This window comes from Procambarus clarkii, chromosome 26, assembly GCF_040958095.1.
Source record: "Procambarus clarkii isolate CNS0578487 chromosome 26, FALCON_Pclarkii_2.0, whole genome shotgun sequence".
NCBI lineage: Eukaryota > Metazoa > Arthropoda > Malacostraca > Decapoda > Cambaridae > Procambarus > Procambarus clarkii.
Window position 1 is genome coordinate 5,413,072 of NC_091175.1, and position 27,213 is coordinate 5,440,284.

The following is a 27,213-nucleotide window of genomic DNA, read 5'->3' on the forward strand; positions in this document are numbered from 1 at the left end:
CCTTCATGAAGCGTGACCGTCGCTCTACCGTCCAGCCCAAGTGGTTGGGAGTGCTCCAACCACTTGGCGCTCCACTAAAGCCCCATTCCAGGTTCCCAAGGCGTGTGGAATGAAATTCTGATAGTTGTACATTCTTGGCCGAGCATGAGAAAAATTACCCAGCGACTGGTGCTGTGCACCAGTAAATATTCTTCGAGGGATCTCGTGTCCCTGAAAGACAGAAGAGTAATGGAAGACATGATAACCATCTACAAAATTTTCAGGGAAAATTGAAATGATGGACAAAGACACTATTTAGCACGGGGGAAACACGCACTAGGGGACACAGGTGGAAACTTAGTACCCAAATGAGTCTGAGACATTAGAAAGAATTTGTTAGTAGTTAACAGATGGGATGCATTAGGCAGTGATGTGGTGGAGGCAGACTCTAGACAGTTTCAAATGTAGATTTGATAGAGCCCAGTAGGCTCAGGAATCTGTATACCAGTCGAGAGGCGGGACCAAAGAGCCAAAGCTCAACCCCCGCAAGCACAACTAGATGAATAAGAGTCGTAGACCTCAAGCAGATGGTCTTAGGCAAAGAGTTTGTATCATAAATATCATAATCATTTATCATAAATAAATAATAAATAAATAAAATTAAAAAAAAAAGTTGCTAAGAACCTTACAATCTCATTTGCACTAATAACTCTCTAAATCTAATTTACTTGGTTTCCTACATAAATATATGTTGAGTTTATATAAAAAAATTATATGCAATGTTTTATTGAATTAAAAAATTACATTTCGCCATATAACACAAGTACATAAATATTTATTACCTTGGGAGAGGGGGACAGGGGGAGGGGGGATCTCGATATAAGCCTGAAGTCCGTATACATTCACAGGCAGCCTGTCCTCAACAAAATGAATTACAACAGGTAAGAATTAAGTAGTACGCATCATCATCTTTGTAACCTTGCAGAGTCTTTGTAACCCTGCACAGGCAGCCTACTCCACGCATCATGTTCTCACTAATATTCAAACAAACCCTCCAATATTACACACACAAATCACAATAGCATGATGCATCAAATAAACAAATCCACAAGGGCCGAAGAAATCCCAGTCGATTAAGGCAGCATCTGGAATCCTCTTGGACGTAGGTTCGAACCCTCGTCACGGCCCTTGTGGATTTGTTCCTCCAATATTCTTTATTTCAAGACAGATGGTCCGCCGAAATGAGCTGTGGTTTCCTGTAGTGTCTTGCCTTTCGTCTCGGGAACAAACGCCAGACAAAAGATAAAGTTAAGGGCACTAATGCTTCCAAACAGGAAATAGGCACCATAGTCGTGGATGGCATCCTGGGGACAGAAACACCGGAGATTAGAACAAAAATGGCATATATTTAGACATAAGAATGAAGGTAACTGCAGAAGGCCTATTGGCCCATACGAGACAGCTCCTAATTATATCCAGCCAATCTCATTCATATATATGCCTAACCTAAGCTTGAAACAATCGAGGGACCCCACCTCCACCACGTTACGCGGTAATTGGTTCCACAAAACAACAACCATGTTACCGAACCAGTATTTACCCAAGTCTTTCCTAAATCTAAACTTATCCAATTTATACCCATTGTTTCGTGTTCTGTCTTTAACACCCCTATTATTATCATCCCCTTCGTTATGTACATTCATCCATTACATGTAATGTAATATGTACAAGTCACATTGTTACGGACCCGAGCCCAGCGTCCGAGCACGGAGCAGTGACGGCCGCGCCATCTGTGGGTCAGCTTCTGAAACCCCCTCCAAATGGACGACGCCATCTAGTGAGGACGAGATATACTGGCCAGGAGGGCTAGTTTCCCGTCCTGATCAGCTCATAACACAGCCGCTGCTGACCTCTGGTGAGGTGACGCTTGGACAGCAACGCCATCTATGGAGTGGATAGGTGGGCGTTTGTATCTAAGCCAGTAAGTGAGGTGCCCTAGAGTGTCATTAGTACTGATGACGCGTCTGATTACAGAGTCGACCTGGGACTGCTGTAATGGAAGGTGGATCAGTCTACCCAAGGCAGTCGAAGAGTCTCCACGTGTTTGCTGCAGCAGCTGTGAGTCCCCCCCCCCCCCCGGATGAACACTGTGGTGTTAGCCTGCCTGTGACGTGGCAGTTGAGGGATTGTCGTACCCGGGGCTGACTGGTGGAGACGCTTAACCACTGGGGTGTTGTGGTGAGGAGAGTGATCTGTGGGATCACACGAGGCTCCTGACTAGGGCTCGCAACCCTAGTATCGGTCGTGGAGTGGCCTACGCAGCGTTGCTGATTGGAACCTGCCAGCTACAGGCTGGATTTGAGGTTGACGGCCTCCACGACGGTGCCCCCAGTGGAACTGTGCAACCCGTTCTCGCAAATTCGTAAAGTCAATATTGACTTATTAACTACGTGCATAGGTGATATACTAAACATAATAGATACCCCTAAAAAGATTCATAGAAAACACCGACCTTACCTAACCTTGTTAGTATCTTAAGATAAGCATCTTATTGCTTCGTAATTACAATTATTACTTAACCTATACCTATTATAGGTTAGGTAATAATTGTAATTACGAAGCAATAAGATGCTTATCTTAACATACTAACAAGGTTAGGTAAGGTCGGTGTTTTCTATGAATCTTTTTAGGGGTATCTATTATGTTAAGTATGTCACCTATGCACATATTTAATAAGTCAATATTGACTTATTAAATTTGCGAGAACGGGTTGACTGTGATTTGGCTGGCCTGTGGCCAGGGTAGACTCAAGAGAATCGAAGGATTCATCGTGAGGCCACAAGAGGACCAAGAGCTTAGCATCGTTGAGCACCGTGAACGTCCAGAGTCTTCAGAGGAAGACTACGTTGTACATAATAGTGTTTATTCCTCCCCCGTGTGATAATCTATATATTATTTATGGTGACGGTGACAATTATATTATTAAGTTTTTGCCTTTGTCTCCCTTCCCCTTTAATTTACTTGCGTTGCGGAGCACACGCCTTGAAAGCCACTACTAGCTTGGGGCCGGATACCCAAACTCTACTTACATCAGAGAAAGAACCCGGTTGCGACCCAAGAGGGCCGTAACACACATTAATTTCACATGAATGGGATGGACGGTAAACGACTGTCTCGTTTCATGCAAGTCGGCGTTCAATCCCCGACCGTCCAGGTAGTTGTGCACCATTCCTTCCCCACCCCACCCCGTCCCATCTGAAATCTTTATCCGAATCCCTTGCAAGTGCTATATAGTCGTAATGGCTTGGCGCGTCTCCTGATAGTTAATTTCACTTTCATAACTACTTGTTCATACTTAACAGTATTGCACACCTCGGTTATTTTGACTAGTTTATTTTTTTTACATTTACTGTGAACAGGGGAAGGGGGGGGGGGGTAGATATCGACGCGCTCCACATCCAACACTGATATTCTACCACTATGCTGTTGGCAAAATTGGCTTGGGGAAATTGGAGCTTGTTCACTAATGCTGCGAGACCCCGCATGCTGAGACCTACGGAATGGCTGGTCGTGTTTCCAGGAGTGTAGCGAGGTATTGGATGAGTGCCTAACCATCTTCCGTTATTTACACCTTCTTAGCCTTTAGTGGGTGTAATACTAGGCTTCAACCCTGGCAACCCATAAGGGTTTGGGCCCTCTCCAGAGATGTTCCAAGACAGTTAATTAGCAAAACCTCCCTCGTGTTCTCCTAATTCAGTCGAGTCACAGCCGTTAAAGTGTGACTATATATTTTATGATGGAGTGTTATAAGTTATTGTGGAAGTGGGAAAGAGCGAGGCAGCTCTCACCTGCAGCGGCTCGAAGGTGAAGGTCACAATGAATACACACGTCCAGTTGATGGTGGTGGCTAGGCTGCCTGCAGCCTCCTTCACGTTTGGGTAGAACAACTCGCCTGAATTACATTAAACGCTGAAAATTATGATGCGTACTCGTTCTAACTAACCTACATGTAACAATATCATTATTACATTATCCACATACACTTTAACCTTGGAGAAAAACTAATTATATAAACAAAACTGGTGGTCTAATGGCGACATTTATTGGACAAATCTTAACATCTTCCTCAATATAATTTAAATAAATTAAATAATGCTCATTGTGTGTTTATCAGTTATTATCCCTTAACTGGACTGATTTATTTTTGTGAAGTCATCGCTAAAACAAAAGAGGCTATTACTCACCCATCATAATCCAGGGGATGGGACCATAGCCGATGGAGAAGGCTGTGATGAAGACCATGAGACACACTAGGGGCACCCACCCCAAATTAGTTCCAGCCCATTGCTCGTCCTCTGACTTCATGTAGAAGAACACGCCCAAGCAAACTGCGGCGAGAGCGACAGAGGCATGCATTAATGTGACCATGAAACAGAACCAATATTACCCAACATTTACAGTATCGCGGTTCTATATACGGCTCCCATTGGCAGGCACTGAAATGTCAAGTTATCTTCGAAGCAATGCTAAGAATCCCACCTCACCAGTGTAAAAACTATATTTAGACACTGGACGGTTAACATCATAGACTCAGAGATATAAATACACACGCACATATGTATGGGTGTACCGCCTTTTGCTGAGTTTGTGAGGATCCTCTGAAGAGAATAACATTCGAGGGAGCCATTTTGGACCCTGTGTATGCACTTGAGTGAATAATCCCCACATATATATCTTCAATAAATGGTTAGGTAGATTTATAGATTGTTCAATGAAGATAGCTCCGGTAACGTCTACATCTGTCCAGTAAACATTTATCTAAAATCCTTAACAAATTGCATGCGGCATCTGTCTGTCACTGGAGTCAGTGAGCTGATGGACAGGACGAGAGACTTCGCCCTTCTCGTTATATCTATGACAGTAATTACCTGCAGATTCCAAGGAAGTTCCTCAGACTTGTGTTGAATTGTAATGTTAAGACATTTCCTCTTCTGTAAGTAGCGGTTCACCGGTCCTGTTTAACCCTTGTCGAGGTGAACATGTACGTCGTTCATGTTATCCAGTAATGACCTCATGGGTCAGGTCACTACTGCACAGCATTTGGCCTGGGGACCGGCCACGCAATTCATTCAGGTAAACTACCTTTGGTGCCCCTCTGGTTATAGGGAGCACAGATACCCATGCCCACAAGTATTATACATTTAGCTGACACATTTTTTGGCCTTACCCTGTCCTTGGGATGAATTGCAGAATTTGTGTTTTTAAAAACAATTTTTTCCAGTGAGATGGATTAGGCTACAATGTTTATAAATCACCCAGCGTGCAAATGAAACATAACCACCATCTCACATTGACTTGTGGAAGTAAAGCGAGTAACATATTTCTTTGGAACCATTTGGTCACACCAGTAAGTGTGCTGATGAGAAAGAGGTAGTTGGCCCTTACTTATAGAGATGGCCATGACGCCGGCGGAGATGGAGAGCAGCAACTTCCTCCCAGCACGGTCGATGAGGAGGGTGGAGGCCGCTGTGGCCAGCACCTGCACAACCCCCACTATTATGCTGCTCATGTCGTCAGATAACGTGCTGCCAGAGTCCTCACAAAACACAAGCAAATAACAACATTAGGTTCTAGATATAAATATACATAAATAAGTAGTAAGGGAACAGGACTGTGTGTGTGATCTAATTAGACCACATCTACCCATGTTATGAAGACTCCTTCATTTACGTTTATGAACTAAATAAAACTTAATAGTTAAATACAAATTGTAAAAGTGAAAATATAATATTCCTTAAGATGTACATCTTACGACCTTCTTAGTGGAAGGTCGCATCTTAGTGCGACCTTCCTGTCCGAGTTGATTAACTTAAATATATTCAGTGTATATCAAAGTCCGGTTGTATGTCACTTACATGAACATCTATTTGAGACGAAATATAGATACAATGTAAGGATTTCAGAAATTTTATCCTAAGTTATAAGCTCTGTAATCCTCTTTTTGCGCTACGGCTCACAGGGGTAAGTATGGGGTGCACAATAAACTAGCCACCCCCGGCGGCAACAATAAATTCATGAAAATAATACAGAACGTATTATTTTAGTAGAACAGCCAGTCCCTGTCATGTCATGCAGGACTGAGATATGCTAGTTGATTATCTGGAGAGAAAGGCCTTCGTCAAAACATCAACACTGTTCATGGACGGCAAATCCTACCTTAAAACATTCTCATTCTATGACCGGGCGACAGAGAAAAGATAGAAGGGTTGGCGGATTATTGATTTTTGGAGCGTTAGAAAGCCAGGCATGTTAGAAAGCTACACAAAAATTCACATGAGACGAACAGAAGATGAAGACACAACCAAGAGTGGAAAAGGTGATCCACTAGATAAGGAAAGAGACTTCACATTAGCGGGAGGTCACCAGGGAAGGTCACTACTAGTTCCAGTCCTCGTCCTGATTGTGCGCATCAACTTATCAGAAGAGACTTTAAGGATACATTATTTCACCTAACTTTTTTTACAGGAAACTTGCATCAGAGTAGTATTAGCTGCATACTTGGCCAACTTAAGAATTACTTTTAAATTACGTTTAGTAATTTGAACAAGGTTGTTCAAAGTCTTGTATGAAATAGGTCGGTAATTATCAGGGGAAAAGCATTAAGCCATTACGACTATATAGCTCTTGAAAGGGACGAGAATAAGGATGTAGAATAGGACGTAGGAAAGGAATGGTGCCCAACCACTTGGACAGTCGGGGATTAAACGCCGACCTGCAAGAAGCGAAACCGTTGCCCTTTCGTCCAGTCCAAGTGGTTGGGCATATAATATTTGTGATTAATTTTGAATTACGTTGCACTCGAATTGAGTCCTTAAACAAAATAATTCTTAATAAAGAGCAGAGGTGTGCCATCAGACCTGAGAGCAGAATGACAAATTAAATTAAACCTCATGTCACTGTAAGAGAGAAGTACCAGAATGTGCCACAAACATATTTGCTTGCCAGGGGAGTGAATAAAAATGAGTGCACTGAGAAATGTTAATGGAGGTACGTGCTATACACAGTCTCGAATGTAGATATTTAAAAGCCCAATAGGCTTGGAAACCTGTACACATATCGGCTGAAAGTTGATAAGTGGGAGGAGGGACCCGCGGGTCACCCCGACGAGGCGAGCACTAACCTCCACCAGAAGAGCAGAGCTTCCCTACCCACTCGGTAGCTACACTACAAAGCACTAATGAAAAATGGACTACATATTATTTACCTTATCTGAAATAGGTTTTCCCTTTCAGTTTTCCAATAGTGACACACCGTAAAGTGCGTAACTTGGGCATGTAAAAGATGGGGGGGGGGGGTCACGTTAATGGGGGAGGGGGCGTCAAAGGAGGACGCTTTAATTACGCTGTAAGTGATCTAGTAAACACAAAAAGAAGGTGGGCGAAATACGGCGCGGACATTCCTAGTCACCTCGAAAATGATATTGAGATTGTAGATGACAGCATTGGTGCCAGAGAGCTGTTGGAAGACCATGAGGGCCAAGGTGATCAACAGAGGCTTGAGGATGTAAGGGGTGGACAGGTCCTTCAGCGTCACCTTCACATCCGAGGAGTCCTTCAAAGACTGTTTCAGCTCCTGCATTTCCTGCTCTATGTCATATGATTTGCCTGTAGAAGGGGCAGAAGGTGAGTTTACCTTTCACTGGGGCTCTAACTTACTACCCAGCGAGGCCACCGTGACCAGGACAGTACTAAAGTTACTATTCTAACCAAGCCAGCAAATTCATAGGCTGTTCCTGGATAAGGTGAAGGCCCTTTTGATCTGCTCGAGGTGACCTCGCTGGGCTGCCCAATCTCGCCCTGCTGGAGGTAGTGTGCACAATCCTACGCACTAATCCACAATGAAGAGTAGTCCTAGCAGAATGAAATATGTACTGCTTAAAATTTCCCCGAAATTTAGACTAGATTGACGAAAAAAACTTCACTCCAAGCTCTGTTACCACTTACCCAGTTTGGTTATTGCCATTATTTTAACTTTTCAATTTAAAAAAATAGATTTTCTTTCATGTTTATTTCATTAAATAAACAAAAATTTGAATCTGAATTTCTTGGTCTCCTTCCACTAATATCAAAAAATTATTCAACAATGCATGCTATATTAAAAGGACTGCTAGTGAATGTATTTTATATATATTTACCAACCTCTAAAGTATTGCATAGATTGCCTGGCCTGCATCTCCTTGCCCTTAGAGAGAAGGAAGTGAGGCGACTCCTTGAGGAAGGCGGCCATGAGGAGGAAGACCAAGCCTAGCGCCCCACACACCAGCGTCAACCACCGCCATGACGACACCACAGACCCGAACACATAAGCGTACAGGATGCCCACTGTAATGAAGAGCTGGAAACCTGTGCCTGGAATCAAGGAAAACGGACGAACGAACGTCAGCCTTTGAAGGGAAATGATTATCTATCATATTTAAATGCATGAGTATCTATCTTATTTAAAGTTGTACAAATAATTCTTGCGAAGCCAGATTCACGAAGCAGTTACGTACGTATTTATGAACGTTTTTCTTCTTAGCATCTTCCTAGCGGCTACGTCGGTATTCAGGTTGGCATTTAAGAAGGAAAATCTTTGTAAGTATGCTCCGTCACACTAAGGTTGCTCTCGACCACTCGTAGCTTTACGTAAACTGGATATAACTCAATTTTTCCTCTACTACACAACACGGAGGATCGATTTTAGTATAAACAAACAATTTAGTTGAATGCAATATATATGCAATATATGCAATATAAATACTATAGGTACACTGTTCGTTTTTTCTTATTATTATTATTAACATATTAGGTACATCTGCATTAGTGCAGCTGCCCTAGACTATATGAAGTGGAGTACAGTGTGTCAAAAAAGCTAACTAGGTGATGCTAAGAAATCCCCATCACACAGGATGGTTAGTCATACAGAGGCATGTGATAAGCGGTCTCCACTGGCAGACTCCGGATGCATTTTGAGGATATCAACAACACAAGATTGAATAAGGTAGCAGTGGTAATACAAGTCCCCATCTCGCAGGATGGTTAGTCATACAGAGCCATGTGTTTAATAGCCTGCACTGGTAAATTTTGGGTATGCAGTGAGGATATCTTCAAGAATACGAGAGTGAACAAAGTAATTGCAAAGCTCCAGGTACCTCATGCCAACTGGTCTGAAAGGTCTAATAACTGGGCATTCAGTGATGTAGTGTACACTGTTCGCTCTCATATACAATGGCAAACACTCTAGGGAATCAGTAATCCACCTTTCACCAATTACGTTCGGGGGTCACTATTTGGCCTGACCTCACATTTGGCCCGACCATGATCAATAGGACAGACCTCGACCAGCCTATGTCCGTCTCGTACCCCAGACCATTCACTCTGCAAAGTTAGGTAAGGCAAGTCCGAAGCGTCCTTAGACGGACAAACATTCTCTTATATAGATGGTAATAGGACGACCAGTTGGTGAATTTGAATAAACGAAAGTCAGAAAATAAATATGCACTTACAGCAGTTGCTTAGGATGTCTAAAGTAAATATTAATGACTAAATTACACTCGTAAACTTTATGTATATAATGTAGATGAATAAACAGAGTGACACTAAATGAATGAGAGCCCATAGCTTACCCAGTGCTCCTCTGATGTCCTTGGAGGCGTACTCTGTGGTGTAGGTGGGCACGACCAGCGAGCTGATGCCCGTACACAGCCCACACAGGATGCGTCCGATGATCAGCATGGACAGGTTCTGTGCCAGCCCTGAGGAGGAGGCACACTTGAGACGCCAGCGCTCAGGAGACGGACACACGCGCGTGCACCAAAAGAAGTGAAATGAGATGACTGGGGAGGTAGTGGAGGCTAACGCCCCACAGTTTCACAAACACCGTCTAGTCTTCAACATTGCAAATAATTCTGAAGTTTACTCTTCGCCATTAATCAAGCTAACATGGACCTTAGCACTGACACTGAGGCACCAGCACACTGCCTCACAGAGAGAGAGAGAGAGAGTGAGAGGAAGAGACTCTCAGAGACAGTTCTGAATGTGGGTCTCACCGACTGATGAAGATAAAGCTACCCAAGAGGGGACACGGGCGCGGGTAAGTGGTAGAGGGTCTCACCGATAAGGATCCAGCCGCCTAAGAGCGGGACAACGGAGGCCAGCATGGTTCCCTTCCTGCCCAGGCTGTTTATGCAGAAGCCGGCCAGCACACAACCCAGGAGCGCCCCGATGCTCAGGGAGCCAGCGAACCACCCTCGTTCCTCCTTTGACAAGTAGAAGCCATCGGTCGAATTATTGTTGGTGGTGTTATCGTAGCGGAACGCTGCAGAGGCCGGCGAGGAGTAGCCGATAGCGGCGCCCACCGCCATGGCCCCCATCGAAGCTGTCAGGGGAAGAATAATATTGCAAGTTATATGATAACAGATGTCTACCTCAATTTGCAACTAGTTATAGTAGTAACTGGCAGATGTAAGAGTAGATTCTCCAACCCCCTCCGCCGTCCCAACCCAGTGCAACAAACAAAGGTAATTATCTACCACCGAAGCTTTATAATTAAAGACATTGCAATGGTTAGAATAACAACTGTAAGCTGGTAGGGACCGGACACCCCGGAACCCGCCGGCCTCAGCAGCCACACACTGACCATCGGGAAGGCAACCCATCCTTCGAATTGTCAGTACGTTTTAATACTAAGTGTAATAAGTAAATTCCCTGACTGCCATACATAATAACAGCACTTATGGGGCTGTTATCTTTACCTCCCCATTTTTGGAGGCCGGGCTGGGGAAGGTTAGTTTACTCGGCGTTAATCTACACCATTTATTAGTTACATGTTGTATATTGATCTCAGAAGCCAAATTAATGGACACTTCTTTACTGCTTTTTGGGGAAGCTAACAGCTCCAAAACATAAGGAATCTGCACGACTTAACCTTCTAAATGAACGTTTTTTGCTCAAGTTGGAGAATCAGGAAGGTGCTTCAGTGGAGTAGGGAGCAGTCACAGGAGTGACGAGTGAGCGCCAGACGAGTGGCTACCAGAAGGGTTCCACAGGAACCCTGCGGAAGCCCCCATAGGAATGAGTGGCCACAGAGTACTGACATTTGAGTATCTGGTGGAGGTAGGGATAACCTATCCAAGGATGGGATCAGAAAAGAAGAGGCTGGCTTGCCGAAGAGGAAAATATGATGAAATGAGGAACTTCCTAATGGGAATACCATGAGAAATAGAACTCAGAGAAAAGACTGTACAAGATATGATGGACTATGTCACCCAGAAGTGCCAGGAAACTGCAGACAGGTTTATCCCGATCCAAAAGGAGAAAAATGAAAAGCAATAGAAGAATCCATGGTTCAATCAGGCATGTAACGAAGCAAAGCAATTGAGTAAAAGAACATGGAGAAACTACAGGAATAACAGAACACTAGACAGCAGGGAGAGATACCAAAGGGCCAGGAATGAGTACGTCAGAGTGAGGAGAGAAGCAGAGAGAAAATATGAAAATGATATCACGAGTAAAGCCAACACTCAACCAAAACTGTTCCACAGCCACATCAGGAGGAAAACAGCAGTGAAGGAACAAGTGATGAAACTGAGAAAATGGGAGAACAGATACACAGAGAATGACAAGGAGGTATGTGAAGAACTCAACAATTAAGAGATTCCAGGAGGTCTTCACCATAGAACAAGGAGAAGTCCCTGCACTAATGAGGAGGCAAACCAAACAACCTTGGAGGAATTTGACCTCACCAGTGATGAGGTCAAAAAAAATCTGTTGTAGTTGAATGTGTCAAAGGCTGTTGGGCCTAACAGAATCTCACCATGGATACTAAAAGAAGATGCAGAGGCACTAAGTGTGCCACTCAGTGGCACTGTTAGTGTTATACACTAAGTGGTGTATAACAGTAACATACCACAAATCAGTGGTATGCTTCCAGACTAGTCCCAGAACTGTGAGGTATGAGTTACGAGGAAAGGCTACAGGAGCTAAACCTCACGACCCTGGAAGACAGAAGAGTAAGGGGAGATATGATAACCACCTATCAAATTTTCAGAAGAATTGACAGGGTGGACAAAGACAAATTATTTAGCATGGGTGGAATATGAACATGGGGACACAGGTTAGAAACCGAGTGCCCAAATGAGCCACACAGACATTAGAAAGATTGTTTTCAGTGTTAGTAGTTAATAAATGGAATGCATTAAGCAGTGACGTAGAGGAGGCAGACTCTATACACAGTTTCAAATGTAAACATACTGCTTTGGTGATATGTTCACTCACAGGATGAGAGACGCTGTCCAATAAAGTGACAGTATGTGAGCACTTACACGAACTGACCAAGCAAGTGAGTCCTTACACGAACACACTCACTGATAACATAATCTTGGCCACCAGCACTTACGGGCATGAGGGCAGTGAAGCCTAGCTCAACTTTACATACGTATCTTATCGCATTTTGTACATACAACATCCTATAAATAATCTAATATTGATTTCCTATTTACAGATATCAGAGATAGCTTCGTTGTTTGAAAGAACTACGACTTCTGATATTCTGTTTTGTAAACAATAAGGAGATGTAGAGGCGGGAGCGCACTGACCTGAGAGCGCGGCGAAGTACTGCGTGCCGTGGGCTGGCCTCTTCCAGGCCTCCTCTTCCACCACTAACTGTGCTGCCGACCTCTCGGGCTCCATCCCTCTCCTGTTCCTGTTACTGCTCCTGACTGTCCTGTTAGTGCTCCTGCTGCTGACGTTCCTGTTAGTGCTCCTGTTGTAGGTGTTTCTGTTGATGTGTTGTCCTTACTGATTGGTTCCGTTTTGGGTTCACAGTGCAGTTTGGCTGCTTATACCAGCAACACTCGACACACACACCTAAATGCAAAACTCATATAAAATATATACATATATATATTAAATTTATATAAATGAAATATGAACAATGAAATAAAACAATTACAAATATAAAGTGGGGTAAACAAATATACACAGAAATCACAATAGCGTGATGCATCAAATGAACACATCCACAAGGGCCGTGATGAGGGTTCGAACCTACGTCCGGGATGATCCCAGTCATCCCCACACAAAGTGGGGTGGTAGAAGAGAGTATGTGTGACAGGGTTTGCGTGCCCTACAAGGCTCAAGGTTGGTCACCCCCCACCCACTCACCAGTCACCCTACAAAGTTGGGTGAGGGGCAGCTCCAAGCGTCACTCTTCCATTCTTGGACAGACAGACATTCTTGAAAATATAGATACCGAGTTTTCTCAGTGTTAAGTAATGCGTAGCGCTGATTCGTTAACAACCTTAGCTTAGTAAGCGATGATTATTTAAACGGGATATGTTGTGGCAACACTTGTGTTCAAGGAGTCTACATATGTTGTGGCAACACTTGTGTTCAGGGAGTCAACATATGTTGTGGCAACACTAGTGCTCAGGGAGTCAACATATGTTGTGGCAACACTTGTGTTCAGGGAGTCTACATAGGATCGTATGGAGACCTTCAGCTGTTGATATATTATCAACATCATAAATTATCATGATTAAAGATGTTATGCCTTGTGTTCTTATATGTGTGTTTTGTTTGGGCCAATAACACTGCTCGCTTCCACACACCTGACACTGTGTCACCCCACACCTGACCCTGTGTCACCCCACACCTGACCCTGTGTCACCCCAAGACTGACACTGTCACTCCATGCAGGTCAGCTTGTCGATATTTTATGTACTCAGTAACTTGAAAGTCAGATCAGTCGTCACTATGAGTGAATTTGTTCATTTAACATTGTGCATGGACATAATTTAAATCATCGTATAATGTCGCAAATATTTTAGATGATGCGTTCATCTGTTGAGAACCAGAAAAGGAAGACTTTTATGTTAAGGCCGGAAGAGAAACAAACGTGTTCTGTCTTCATGCTTTATTGCAACAGCAACAAACAATGACGTCACAGGTATTCGTTATATACCTTACTATTTACAATTTTTATAAACAAAAGAGCATCTGCTCAAAATATTCTACACCTAACCTCTGTGGTACTTAATCGTACAATATACCTAATCCTAACACTTTTATAAAGAGCTTTATGAGTTGGTAACACAGCTCTTCAGGCATGCTCATCACGGGTACATAATTATAAGCCTTTGTGATAGCCTCGCGGTGAACCAATAGATAACGTAATTAACTAGAAACGATATATTTTTTTAAATTTGATCTTATCCTCATATTACTTATTTTTTACTGCTGCCTTCTGAACCACTGATACCATCTTTTTCCCTCTCCCCGATACCTGATCATCTTCCTGATACCTGATTCCTTATATTCTTCGTCTTCCTGATGTCTGATATTCTTCCTATAAGCAGCTACAGTGCCATCTAGCTAAATATAATACACTAAACAATGGCCAATTTGACAACATACGCCTAAACACTATTGATGATTCATTAAATGATTGACGATAATTATAGTTTTTGGCAAAAATTAGGATCTAATGAAATTGTTCGTTAATCTTCAGAAGACTTCACACACTGATAAATATGCTTACTTTCTCCTTAATGTACAACACAATGGGGTCAGAGGTCACTGTCATCAATACCTTTGATCTTATCTCAGTGACAGACACTATAGTGCGTCGCTCGACGCCTAGTCTTCCTACGCTCTCGTTTACCATTGGTGTTCTCCAAGATAGCATTGTTAGCCTACTCCTCTGTCTCCTGTACATCAATGATCAACCGAAGATGAGAAGAAATGTTAGCACTGTGGACAAATGCCCGACAGACTACTGGAACATTATCTAACACAGTGCAGTTACAAATCCAATAAGATTTCAACTTAGATTCAACAGAGCAGAAGTTGTAACTTAAACACATGGGGCAAAATCTTACTGAAGCGACCATACGAGTCATAAATACTCATACTCCGCCCAAGTAAAACAGAAACAAGCAACGCTTAGTGGGCCAGCCAGAGGCTTAGGGCCCGCGCAGGAATATCCCTGCAAAAAAAAAAAAAAAAAAAAAATGACCAACCAAATTCTATCAACCAACTCTACAACTTTCATCTGTACCGCAGACTCAACCTCAAACACTTCAGTTTATGTTCAGTTTTTCAGTTTATGCTGCATCATGATGTGGGCTGCACAGCCCGTCCTCCAAGAATGGGGAGGTAAATGTAACAGCACAAGTAAGTGCAATTATGTACTATTCATAGCAGTCAGGAATTGTACTTATTTTCACTTAGTATTAAACTGTACTGTTAAATATATTGTGAATATTTGAGTTTACCTGAAAAGCTGAATAGAAAACCACAACCTAACCTAACCGTCTTAGTGTTTGAAGATAAGCATTTTATTGCTTCCTAATTACAATTAGTACTTAACCTATAGCTATATTGATATTACAGTTTTATAAAACTAATAAGACAAAACTAAAATATATCAATAAATTGTAAAGTAACTCAGGATATTTTCAAATTTTGTATAAAATCTCTATTGTTTAATAAAACTGAAAAAGAAATTCCTGATATTTAAAACTTGTGTATAACAAATTATCTCTAAGATTTTACCCTAAAATTCTGAGTGTCTTAACAGAAAACGAAGAGAAGACATGGGGAGGTGAATGTAACAGCACAGGTAAGTGCAATTATGTACTATTCATAACAGTCAGGAATTGTACTTATTTTAACTTAGTATTATACCGTACTGTCGGGCTGCCTCATAATGTGGGCTGCATCAGACCAGCTCGGTCTCTAGATTATCCACCACATACCAGATACAAAATGCTATCCTAACCAGAAATATACAACCTCAAACCACAAAGCTAACCTTGGGAAAGAAAACGTGGATATTTATAAGCTGCTACTTTTCATAGTACTTTGTAATTTGTATGTTAGGGCCGGTAAGGTAGATAATGTAGTGTATTGGTAGTGAGGACGGGTTGGAGCCGAGCAACTTGTATCTCTGATGTTTCCAGAGCCTGACTGACTCCACCAGAGCAGAAATGCCATACAAATACAGGATCCTAAATTATGATAAGGCTTCTCAAAAGTAATACGATGTTGTATTACAACATGAATGATGTATCTACATAGCAGCTGAGTGTATTTTCACCCTAAATGTTATTAAAAGGCTTTTCTGCTACTTTTGCTAACCTTGCATAATTGTTACTGAAAAATTGTATGTATGTAATAAAAATTATACTCATCACACCAAACTAAAATATATTGTACTGCCAAATATTACCGTAAGAATTATTATGGTATTATTATTACCATAAAATTCATCAGGTAAAACTCCAAAATAGGGTTTTTAAAATGTCCCCAAAACGCTGCACGTGGTTATAGTGGTTCCAAGGCACAAGTACTAAACCATTCACTATTAGTTATATAACTATTGACAACTGTGACTAAGGCTTCCAGGACGCAGGAGACTCCTCAACCCGTCATTCTAATAGACCGTCGCATAATGACGTACACTCTACCTAAGGCCAAGAATCGTCGCTGCCTAGAAAATGGCAACAGCTGGCGAAATAGACAAACTGTCCTGTTTTGGATCCTATGGTAGGTAAGTACAAGGGCATTTCAGTACGACAGTTTCTTGCCGTTGTGAAAGCTTTGGAGGACGGGCTGGACTCCTCTGACATTCCATCATGGTTAAGTACTCTGAGGAAACACTGTGTTTGATTATCAGTCAATTCTTACTACTGACATATCTGTGTGGCTGAGCGTGTTGACGAAGCCTATCTGGTCACGACGCGGGAGGGGGAGAGTACTTGATGTTTTTGTGTTCCGTATCTGGCCAGACTATCTGGAGAGCGTGAGAGATACGTCAAGTGGCTGTCAGGCCGTGACTGTCACCCCACACCCATGAGCAGGACGGATGCCAGGGCAGGCTGTGACGGTCACGTCACTTCCTCGTGCATAGTGCCAAAGGGACACATCATCATTTTGTAGTGTTTAACCACCCTGTATAAATGATAACTAATTAATGGGAACTAATAGGAACTGCCTTATTTGTTTTACTGTGATAAATAATGAAGAGAAATAATTGACCAGTTCGCAGCTGCGCAGAGATACCGATGTGGGTATTGGGAGGTCATGGAACTCTAGTCAACATGAAACCAGGGTCAATATATTACAGTCTGCCGTGTAATTAAGTTTATACAGTGATATTGTGCGTTTCCAATCCGTCCTCTTGCAAATTACGTCGCTTTTCGCTCGTATGCTATGGCCAAAACTGGACGTAAGTTGAAATGAAATCAGCTCACGAAAGTGATGTACTGTTCCGTTTTGTTTTGAATCCTCCGACTTACTCGGTCAGGTTAGGAGAGCAAACTTTCAATTAATGTTTTGAAAACTTCGGAGAACTTTCTGCCTTCCTAACCTACTTTAACTTGCTGTTTTGGAAACAAAAATCAAAATTTATTTTCAATGAGTTTTCATTTCAAATTACGTCTTTTTTCGGCGATACGGGCAAACGGCCAAATTCAGACGTAATTTGTAAGAGGACAGGTTAGACGGTTCCTAGGTTCCCCTCGTTCTGTTGCTATTCCTTGTGAACATTTCGTCTATGTCCACTCTGTCAATCCCCCTGAGTTTTTTATACGTTCCTATCATGTCCCCTCCTCTTCCTTCTTTTTCCTAGTGCCGTAAAGCACAGTTCATTTAGGCGCTCCTCATACCCCATCCCTCGTAACTCTGGGACGAGTCTCGTTGCAAACCTCTGAACCTTTTCCAGTTTAGTCTTATGCTTGACTAGATATGGACTCCATGCTGGAGCCGCATACTCCAGGATTGGTCTGACATATGTGGTATATAATGTTCTGAAAGATTCCTTACACAAGTTTCTAAATGCCGTTCTTATGTTAGCCAACCTGGCATATGCCGCTGATGTTATCCTCTTGATATGAGCTTCAGGGGACAGGTCTGGCGTGATATTAACCCCCAGGTCTTTCTCTCTCTCTGACTCTTGAAGTATTTCATCTCCCAAATGATGCCTTGTATCTCCTGCTTCCTGCCCCTATCTTCATTACATTACATTTGCTTGAGTTAAACTCTAACAGCTATTTGTTCGACCATTCCTGCAGCTTGTCCAGGTCTTCTTGAAGCCTCAAGCTGTCCTCCTGTGTCTTAAGGAGGACTTAAGCTGTCTGTCTCCTGTGTGTGTGTGTGTGTGTGTGTGTGTGTGTGTGTGTGTGTGTGTGTGTGTGTGTGTGTGTGTGTGTGTGTGAATCACAAACTCAATTCCGCAGATATGGCTGTAAAAACAAACGATTATATTGCTGTCTATCAATTCGTGCTGTAACAGCCCTACCGTGAGCAGACCGGCAGATGGTCAGAGCTGGCGTCTTCTCTCCAAGCGACGTCAACAAACAATTCTCCTCAGCAAGCGTGCCCTTAGAGCTGGCGCCACCACAACACTGACCACACTCTACCATCACCTCCCTCACTACAACCACCACCACTCGTGGCGACGCCACACCACCACACTGGCCACTTGCTGACCCCCCCCCCCACCCCCCGCCGGCCAGAACTACTGCCGGGCTTCTTCAAGGATCACTTACGTCGCAGTAATGGTCATTGACGCCGCCGCTATATCTTAATGGTCTCCACGAACCCTCTATCACTTCCTCACACTATCACTCACACTATCACTCACCTGCGCAAAATGGGAATCACAGTCGTGACGATATGCACTAGACCCCACGGGGCGGGAACTGCCCTCTTTGTGTACATGCCGGAATTTTATCCACTTACTCAGTCTAGTTCCTTGCCTCTCTGTCTGTCAGTCTGGTGTGTTGACTTCCACAGTCACCAGACGGCACCTCTTCCCGGGGCCAGGGCGGCCCTGCCACCCACACTCAATGTATTTAATGTTCTCACTACTCAGTGTACTCACAACACTCTCCTATTTACTCTAAACTTCACACTTTTCTTTTAATTAATAATATAAATGTTTTCAACACACTGCGTCAAATAGCGTATATTTGAGCCCTTAAGTATTGCAGCTCCCGGGTCCCAGAGTGGGGCCAGGAGGCCATGCTTACCTCACCCTGACTATCACCATCACCCTGACTATCACCATCACCCTGACTATCACCATCACCTTGACTACCAACATCACCCTGACTATCACCATCACCCTGACTACCACCATCACCCTGACTACCAACATCACCCTGACTACCAACTTCACCCTGACTACCACCATCACCCTGACTCCCACCCTCACCCTGACTCCCACCCTCACCCTGACTACCAAGGACTGAGGGAGAGGTCATCGTGTCGCGCCTAATAACGTAATAGCTGTACCTGTGTGCTATATTATTTTTTTAACTTTGCTCACAAGTGATTCCATTGTGGTATCTGGCCTTGGAGGCGTAGATGGAGGCGACTTCCACGAATTCTTCTTGCAGTATATTCCACTTGTGAATAGTTCTTTTGTATTTCTTAAGACTCATTTGCGTGTCTGGCTTTATCTATAGTATCTGCATTGGGCCGGGGGCTTGAAGTGACCCACTTCAAGACCCCGGGGCCAATACAGAAGCTGGACCGAATGACCCTGCAACAGGAACGGTAGCAACCAGAAGAACATAAACTGCCAACATATCACACTCCTAATTTACTGCCCCATTAGTATCCCATTTAATGTCTTTCATCCATATCACCTACCACCGCACCATTGGAGGATATAACCAGGTGCTAATGCAGTAGAATTTGTCTTTGAGAATGTGAAGTAGGACCTTACGAAGCGCATCACTTACCTAGAAGGTCATCTTCATCTTCATGCGGTTCCTTGTTCTCCTAGTCTATCCTTCCGTGATTGAAGTCCCCCATGATGATCAGATGGGATCTGTTTCTACAGGCAGCAGAGGCTGCCCTCTCAATTATAGTGTTTACTCCCATGTTGTTGTTGTCATACTCTTGCCTGGGTGTTCTGTCGTTTGGTGGAGGGTCACTGCTACTACTACTCTTGGTCACACACACTGTACTCACCCAGTTGTGCTTGCGGGGGTTGAACTCTGGCTCTTTGGGTCCGTCTCTCAACTGTCAATCAACTGGTGTACAGATTCCTGAGCCTACTGGGCTCTATCATATCTACATTTGAAACTGTGTATGAAGTCTGCCTCCTCCACATCACTGCCTAATGCATTCCGTCTGTTAAGTACACTGACACGGAAAAAGTTCTTTCTAACGTCCCTGTGGCTTATTTGGGTACTCAGTTTCACGTACCACCCGTGTTAAACAGTTAATCTTTATCTACCTTATCAATTCCTCTGAGAATTTTGTAGGTAGTGATCATGTCTCCCCTTACTCTTCTGTCTCCCAGTGTCGTGATGTGAATTTCAGGCAGCTTTTCCTCGTAACTCATGCCTCTTAGTTCGGCGACTATCCTGGAGGAATTCCTTTGAACTTTTCCCAGCGTCATCTTGTGCTTGACAAGGTACGGGCTCCATGCTGGGACCGCATACTCCAGGATTAGTCTTACATATGTGGAATACAAGGTTCTGAATGATTCCTTACACAGGTTCCTGAAGGCAGTTCTGATGTTAGCGAGCCTTGCATACGCCGCAGATGTTATTATTTTGATGTGGGCTTCAGGAGACAGGTTTGGTGTGAGATCAACTCCTATATCTTTCTCTATGTCAGTTTCGTGAAAGATTTCATCTCCCATTTTGTGTCCTGTGTCTAGCCTTCCGTTTCCTCCGCTTAGTTTCATTTCCTTACATTTACTCGGGTTGAACTTTAGTAGCCATTTGTTGGACCATTCATTCAGTTTGTCTAAGTCATCTTGTAGCCTCCTACTATCTTACCCCAACCTCATATTGTTTGTGTGTGTGTGTGTGTGTGTGTGCGCGCGCGCACTAGAGCAACGCCACAACACTAGCTTTTTCCCACTACACACGCTTGACCTTGGCAGCAGACCTCACCACACTGGGCCCCGCCATATCCTGACGACGCTCTCCTCTACACCATCCTCTCTGCACGGATATCCGTTATCACTGAACATATTACATTGCCGGACCCAAGTGTGCCGTGCGGCTGGTGGAGACCAGTAAGGCCGGCAACGTTACATCTGGGTTTACGTCACTGTACGCACCTGTTCGCAAAACAACATTAGCAGCACCTGTTCACTTGGTAACAACAGCAACAGCCGTCTTAACATGAAGATTCCTCAGCACAGCAACAACTAAAACCACACACAGGAGCAGGAAAAGTGAATACAGTACCTGCTAGAGCTTCGTGGTTTACTAGAAGAGAAGCAAGGATTGGCTTGGAGGGACGCACTGACGGCGACCACAACACACTGACGGCGACCACAACACACAGGCGCCTGGGCCCCAGACAGTGGTGGGGCGGGCTGCCAGGCCCACGCGCCTCTACACGGACCCTAACACCCCTCGCTCTCCAGCATAATTTATTGGGCATCCCATACCCATCCCACGGGTGGTAGTGGACTCCGTACCCCTATCTCATGGGTGGAAGTGGACCCCATACCCTATCCTGTTGGAGGTAGTGGACTGCATACCCCATCCTATGGGAGGTAGTGGATTGCATACCCCATCCAGTGGGAGGTAGTTTGTTTTGATTGTTGCCGCCGGAGGCGGCTAGTTTATTGTGCACCCCATACTCATCCTGTGAGCGGTAGCGCAAAAAGCATTACAGAGAGCACAATTTATCAGACCTCATCTTAGATTATTACATAAACAATTTCATCTATCCTTCACACTTTTCAGTTACAATGTCAGCTAGTTACAGAGAAAGTGCTATTTCAAGAGCTATATATTTACAGTAAGTCATTATACATTAATGGTAGGTCTTATCGCTAATAAATAATAGTTTGACCAATGGAGATATTACAGAGTCATAGGGGAGCTTCTGTTTATTATTAGTCTTCAAAATACACTATTTGTTTCTGAATCTCATATGTCATTTATGTACTAGAAGCGAAATGTGGATACAGTGCAAGGATTTCAGGTAATTTATCCATGGTAATAAAAAAGTTGCCATATCATACAGAGTGAGCTTCGATTTGTCTCTAAATGGCTCAATTTTACTACAATCCAAGATATAGTGTTCGAGTGTGTGTCCCTGTCTTTGTCCACACACTTTACACTTTTCTTCATCTAGATTCCTATACAAGCCGAACTGCCAGAAATACTTGTAGCCAAGTCTTATACGAGCTGTGACAACTTCTGTTAGTCTACTGACTTTGTTACTTGCCCCATACACATGTTTTACTTCACACATTTCATTGCGATGAACAAAGGACCTGCTAGTTTCAGTTTGCACTGTTCTACTTTCTTCAAATCCATCCAGGAGTTCTCGTCTAATGACACTTTTAAGGGACCTATTTGATAACTCAAGATTCCGTTCAATACTGTCTTTATTTACTGCAGCCTTAGCAAGGCCGTCAACTTTGTCATGTTCCTGCAGGCCAATGTGAGAAGGAATCCCCAACATTTTTATATTTACTCTCTTGCTAAGTATTCTTATATATCTACGTCTAGCTTCCAAGACAAGCACGTTATTACTTGATTGCAAACTGTTTATTGCTCGTAGTGAGGAAAGGGAGTCGAAAATAATTAAGCTGTCTACTTCAGTGTTGTCAATAATTTCGAGTGCTACCAGTATTGCTACCAACTCTGCTTGCATTGTGGATGCCCAGTTACTAATTCGGATATTCCTTTGAATTGTGCTGCCATCGGGCTGATGAGCAATAACAGCACTTCCTGCCCCCCCTGTAGCTGTATTGAGTGATCCGTCAGTGTATATGGTCTGTGCTATGTTGTTTTCAGCTTGTATATTGTGAATGTGTTCTATGTGGCTTAATTTAGCAGCAAGGTGAGCATGAGGGTTCTTTGTGATTAGTTTCTTGGTGGGGTATGCAGGGGTCAGGATGTCAAAAGGTACTATCTGCCAGGCTGGAAGGAAGTGCTGTACTCTTTCATCTGTATATACATCGTGCAGTCCCATCATTTTAATATGAGTGGCTGTTCTTTGAATCCATTTAGACTCGCTGGTTCCATTTCGTATGTGTTCTAACAGTTCAACTGATGCAATGTTGTTTTTGTTATCATGCAGAAGCTTTAGTCCCATCATAAGATTAATTTAAAATATTCTATCTCTAATGCTAAGTATATTTAACTCTTTCCGCATGTTGAGAACTTTGGTAGTTATAGGACAGCCAAGTATAAGCCAAGGGCTCTGAAGTATGGTGTAGTAGATACAGTGCATAACTGCCACCTTGATGGCCAGTGTTCGAGTCACCTGGTGGGTTGAGTGACTAAAAAGTTATATACTTCAACTTGTGGTTATAAGCAAGTCTGTGCATTAAGCATTTGACACTTGAATTCTCCCACATAACAGGGCTTGATGAAAGAACACGAGAGGTCCCTCACTATCTCATTGCCTGGAGAGGAATGGAGTTCTGGTTGGTTAAATACCCCAGAATTCCTACCTCTTTCGGGCTCTGAAGTATGGTGTAGTGGATACAGTGCATAACTGCCACCTTGATGGCCAGTGTTCGAGTCCCCTGGTGGGTTGAGTGTCTAAAAAGCTATAATATATATATATATATATCACTGAAAACTCACACCCCAGAAGTGACTCGAAGCCATACTGCCAGGAGCAACGCAACTGGTATGTACAGGACGCCTTAACCCACTTGACCATCACGACCGGATAAAAACTGATGGTAGCCGAGGCTATTTAGCCCATCAGCCCGCCGGCACTCTGATGGTAATCTTGGGCATAGCATTTTATCAAATCATCTCATTCTTTGGGGCACACGTGAGGAACACAAATGCGAACAAGCCTGAATGGTCCCCAGGACTATATGCAACTGAAAACTCACACCCCAGAAGTGACTCAAACTCATACTGCCAGGACCAACGCAACTGGCAGTTGCCTTAGACGACCGGTGAATGGAAAAGCGTGGCCCAAGAGCTAAAACCGAATCCAGCAAGCATACATTTGTGAGTAGTAGTAGTTGGTTTAGAGTCTAGACGCGCGTGGTGGACCAAGGACACGAGGGACTAATATAGTCAGGGATGAGCCTGGCGCCTTGACGAGGCTGTGCCAGACTTTGTATGTCCCCCTGACCTTGCTTAGTGTATATACTCCCTGGCTGCTCCGTCATCAGCCTCAGCCCCTCCAGTGTCCTCAAGGTTAGCACAAGGTTAGGTTAAGACAGGTTAGGTTAGGGTAGGTTAGGTTAACACAGATTAGGCTAGACTGGGTAGGTTAGGACAGGTTAGGTTAGCACAGGTTAGGTTAGAACAGATTAGATTAGGACAGGTTAGGTCAGGGAGTGCATCCAGACGGCAATCAGTCAGTCAGACGCATTTCTCAGGAAAATAAATTACGCAGTCAACCAAAAATCAAACAAACAACGACCACTTAGTAGTACAATTAAATATATTAGTTAATTGTTTTGCTCAACAACAAAACCAAATGGGATGGGGGGGGGGGGGGGAGACGGCGTATGGGGAGTGGTAATGGGCACCGGGATGGGGAATTGGTATATGAAGGACTCACCTAGTTGTACTCAACTGTCAATCAACTGGTGTACAGATTCTTGAGCCTACTGGGCTCTATCATATCTCCACTTGAACCTGTGTATGAAGTCAGTCTCCACCAAATCACTGCCTAATGCATTCCATTTACTAACTACTCTGACACTGAAAAAGTTTTTTCTAATGTGTCTGTGGCTCATTTGGGTATTCAGGTTCCATTTATCACTCTTTGTGCGCCTACCACCCTAGTTGATTGATTGATAATTACCTCAATCTGTTCAGTCAGTTGAGATTGATTGTTCAGCTGCAATGCAATGTATCTTATAATACTGGTAGTCATTAATTAGTTGTAAATTCTCTAAGGTCTTTTGGGATAACATGGTCCTTCTTGTGAGTCTACCTCAAACTAAAGTGCACCATGTGTGTGTGTGTGAGGGGTAGTGTGGAACAGCACAATGTGGAACCTCCAGCAGTAGAGTGTGGAACAGCACAATGTGGAACCTCCAGCAGTAGAGTGTGGAGCCTCCAACAGTAGAGTGTGGAGCAGCACAATGTGGAGCCTCCAGCAGTAGAGTGTGGAGCAGCACAATGTGGAGCCTCCAGCAGTATAGTGTGGAACAGCACAATGTGGAGCCTCCAGCAGTATAGTGTGGAGCAGCACAATGTGGAGCCTCCAACAGTATAGTGTGGAGCAGCACAATGTGGAGCCTCCAACAGTATAGTGTGGAGCAGCACAATGTGGAGCCTCCAGCAGTAGTGTGGAGCAGCACAATGTGGAGCCTCCAGCAGTAGTGTGGAGCAGCACAATGTGGAGCCTCCAGCAGTAGTGTGGAGCAGCACAATGTGGAGCCTCCAGCAGTAGTGTGGAGCAGCACTAGGGTCCAGTAACACAGTGCCGAGTGTTGACGTTTTTAAACATAATATTAAAACTGTAAACAGGGTTAGGTTAGTGTGTTCAAGGCGGCAATTGTTGTCCTCTAACGGTACTCGCTCAAGCATATATAAACCTATACTTTAAACAATTCGGCGATCGTGTGAGAGGTATGATATTTATTCAATAAATAAAAAAGAACTCATCTACAAACCAATATTTATTTAGGTATTTTCTAAACCAAAATTTATCCAATTTATATTTATTGTTTCCTGTTTTATATATAATTTATATTTAGCACCGTGTTAATATTACCGTTGGTGTAAGCTGTCATCCGCTTGTAAACTTGTCATAACACTCTGGACTTCGCCATCCTAGAAAATGTAAAATTATGACACTGATATCTCTTCATACGAGAGGTTATGCCCAGGATTGACATGAGATATCGTCTGGGTGTTATATCTCTGCTTGTGTTCCTCTGTTATCAATATTTTTGTATAAAGGTCCCTTACCCCTAAGACAGTCAATGTCCTCCCGTACAGTGAACAAGCACCATGTCTGCTACAGATGATTGGGAGGCGGGACCAAGAAGCCGAAGCTCAACAACCTACATGTACAACTAGGTTAATACACATGTTGTCCCTGTTATCAATTAGAGATCACATTGACTTTGTAATAGTTGTTCTGGCGGCAGTTTATAACAATTTTCAACTCTCCGTGGAATTTTCCTCTCAAAAAACTTTAAACCCCACTATTGGATATAATTCTATCTATATCTTACTAATATTTCTCATTCGTTCTTGTATTGAGGGTGATAATAGGTTTGTTCCCATTACGTCATAAGACGTCCATCCTTCCGACTAAGCGACGCACCAGACGCAGGGACATAGACCAGTGTCCTCGTTGCTGTCGGGTCCTAAGAACCTAACTTGTGCTGAAGAGCAAGTTATAGAGTGGAGAGGACTGGAATAGTCAAGTGGAATGTGGATTACAAAATCATGAGTGTGGAGAAGCGCAGTGGAGCGCGGAACTGATTCTAGTACATAACATCTATTAAAATTATTCTTAGCCCATAGACAAGGCGTGACACCGAGCCGACGGCATGTCAACTCTTCGCCAGTTTCCACTACCGACCGCTTAAGTAGTACACTTGAGGAGGTAGAGAAAGGGAAAGTAAAAATGCTCCATCGTGACTAGGTAACACCGTATGTTAATTTTTATGTTCGTTTAAGTATTGTTAATTATACATGGAGGGTTGTGTGGGGGTCGTCTGTCCTCAGTTTATCGTCAACTTCCTTTTTCGTCGTGGTGTTGGGCGCTCCGAAGTACGCGGTGATCTCCTGCAGCGTCTTGCCCTTCGTTTCCGGTACCACCAGCAGGCAGAAAATTAAGTTTATAGCGCAGAAGCCAGCGAACACCCAGTACACTCCATAGGGCCCTATTGCCGTCTGTTGGGAGATGTGAGCAATGATCAAGACATTATACAAACTGCTCGCTACTCTACTGCCAGCCTTTCATATTTGAGTCGAATGTTAAGAGTCATTATTGGCTTCTAATAAAGGCTACAGTACACACCTGCAAGGGTGCAAAGAGCAGAGTGATGATGAATGACGTGGTCCAGTTGGTCATGGTGGCCAGTCCGCTGGCCGCTTCCCGCACGTTCAGGGAGAACAGTTCACCTGGGAACACACTTCAAACATTAGCCCCCGCAAGGCAAGAGTGAGGGAGAGTGCGTTATCCACAAGTGTCACTTCTTGATCACCAGATACATGTGTTATCAGCCTTGACCATTATCAACACGGTCACTTTATCTCGCCTC

The 27,213-nt window shown here is 43.5% G+C and overlaps 2 protein-coding genes across 5 annotated transcripts in view; both read right to left on the reverse strand.

Annotated features, from left to right (window-relative positions):
* Positions 1–749: 749 nt before the first annotated feature.
* LOC123756689 (facilitated trehalose transporter Tret1) lies at positions 750–21,381 on the reverse strand. Of its 3 annotated transcripts, none has more exons than XM_045739924.2 (10): positions 21,236–21,381; positions 12,614–12,884; positions 10,132–10,395; positions 9,644–9,772; positions 8,178–8,387; positions 7,447–7,643; positions 5,425–5,575; positions 4,224–4,367; positions 3,828–3,931; positions 750–1,343 (listed from the first exon to the last, which is right to left on the reverse strand). In XM_045739924.2, exons 2-10 carry the CDS (start codon positions 12,705–12,707, stop codon positions 1,194–1,196), a joined length of 1,443 nt encoding a protein of 480 aa, XP_045595880.2. In that variant the 5' UTR covers positions 12,708–12,884; positions 21,236–21,381; the 3' UTR covers positions 750–1,193. The 3 variants fall into 3 exon arrangements, with proteins under 3 accessions (XP_045595880.2, XP_045595879.2, XP_045595885.2); XM_045739923.2 differs by lacking the exon at positions 21,236–21,381 and adding an exon at positions 18,319–18,555; XM_045739929.2 differs by lacking the exons at positions 12,614–12,884; positions 21,236–21,381 and adding an exon at positions 12,294–12,347.
* Positions 21,382–26,581: 5,200 nt separating this feature from the next.
* The window catches only part of LOC123756690 (facilitated trehalose transporter Tret1), a 13,227-nt gene continuing 12,595 nt past the window's right edge, over positions 26,582–27,213 (reverse strand). For both annotated transcript variants that reach the window (XM_045739930.2, XM_045739931.2), the window contains exons 9-10: positions 26,970–27,073; positions 26,582–26,842 (exon numbers count right to left, since the gene is read on the reverse strand). In XM_045739930.2, the coding sequence (XP_045595886.1) occupies positions 26,636–26,842; positions 26,970–27,073 (311 nt within the window). In that variant the 3' untranslated portion in view covers positions 26,582–26,635. The remainder of the gene's footprint in view (positions 26,843–26,969; positions 27,074–27,213) is intronic.

Bases quoted from the DNA above. Each gene is read 5' to 3' on its own strand.
- LOC123756689 (XM_045739924.2), bottom strand. From the start codon at position 12,707: ATGGAGCCCGAGAGGTCGGCAGCACAGTTAGTGGTGGAAGAGGAGGCC. The intron at 9,773-10,131 runs GTGAGACCCTCT...CCTCCTCCTCAG, and splicing joins AGGCGGCTGGATCCTTATCG to GGCTGGCACAGAACCTGTCC. The intron at 7,644-8,177 runs GTTGGTAAATAT...CCCCTTCTACAG, and splicing joins ATCTATGCAATACTTTAGAG to GCAAATCATATGACATAGAG.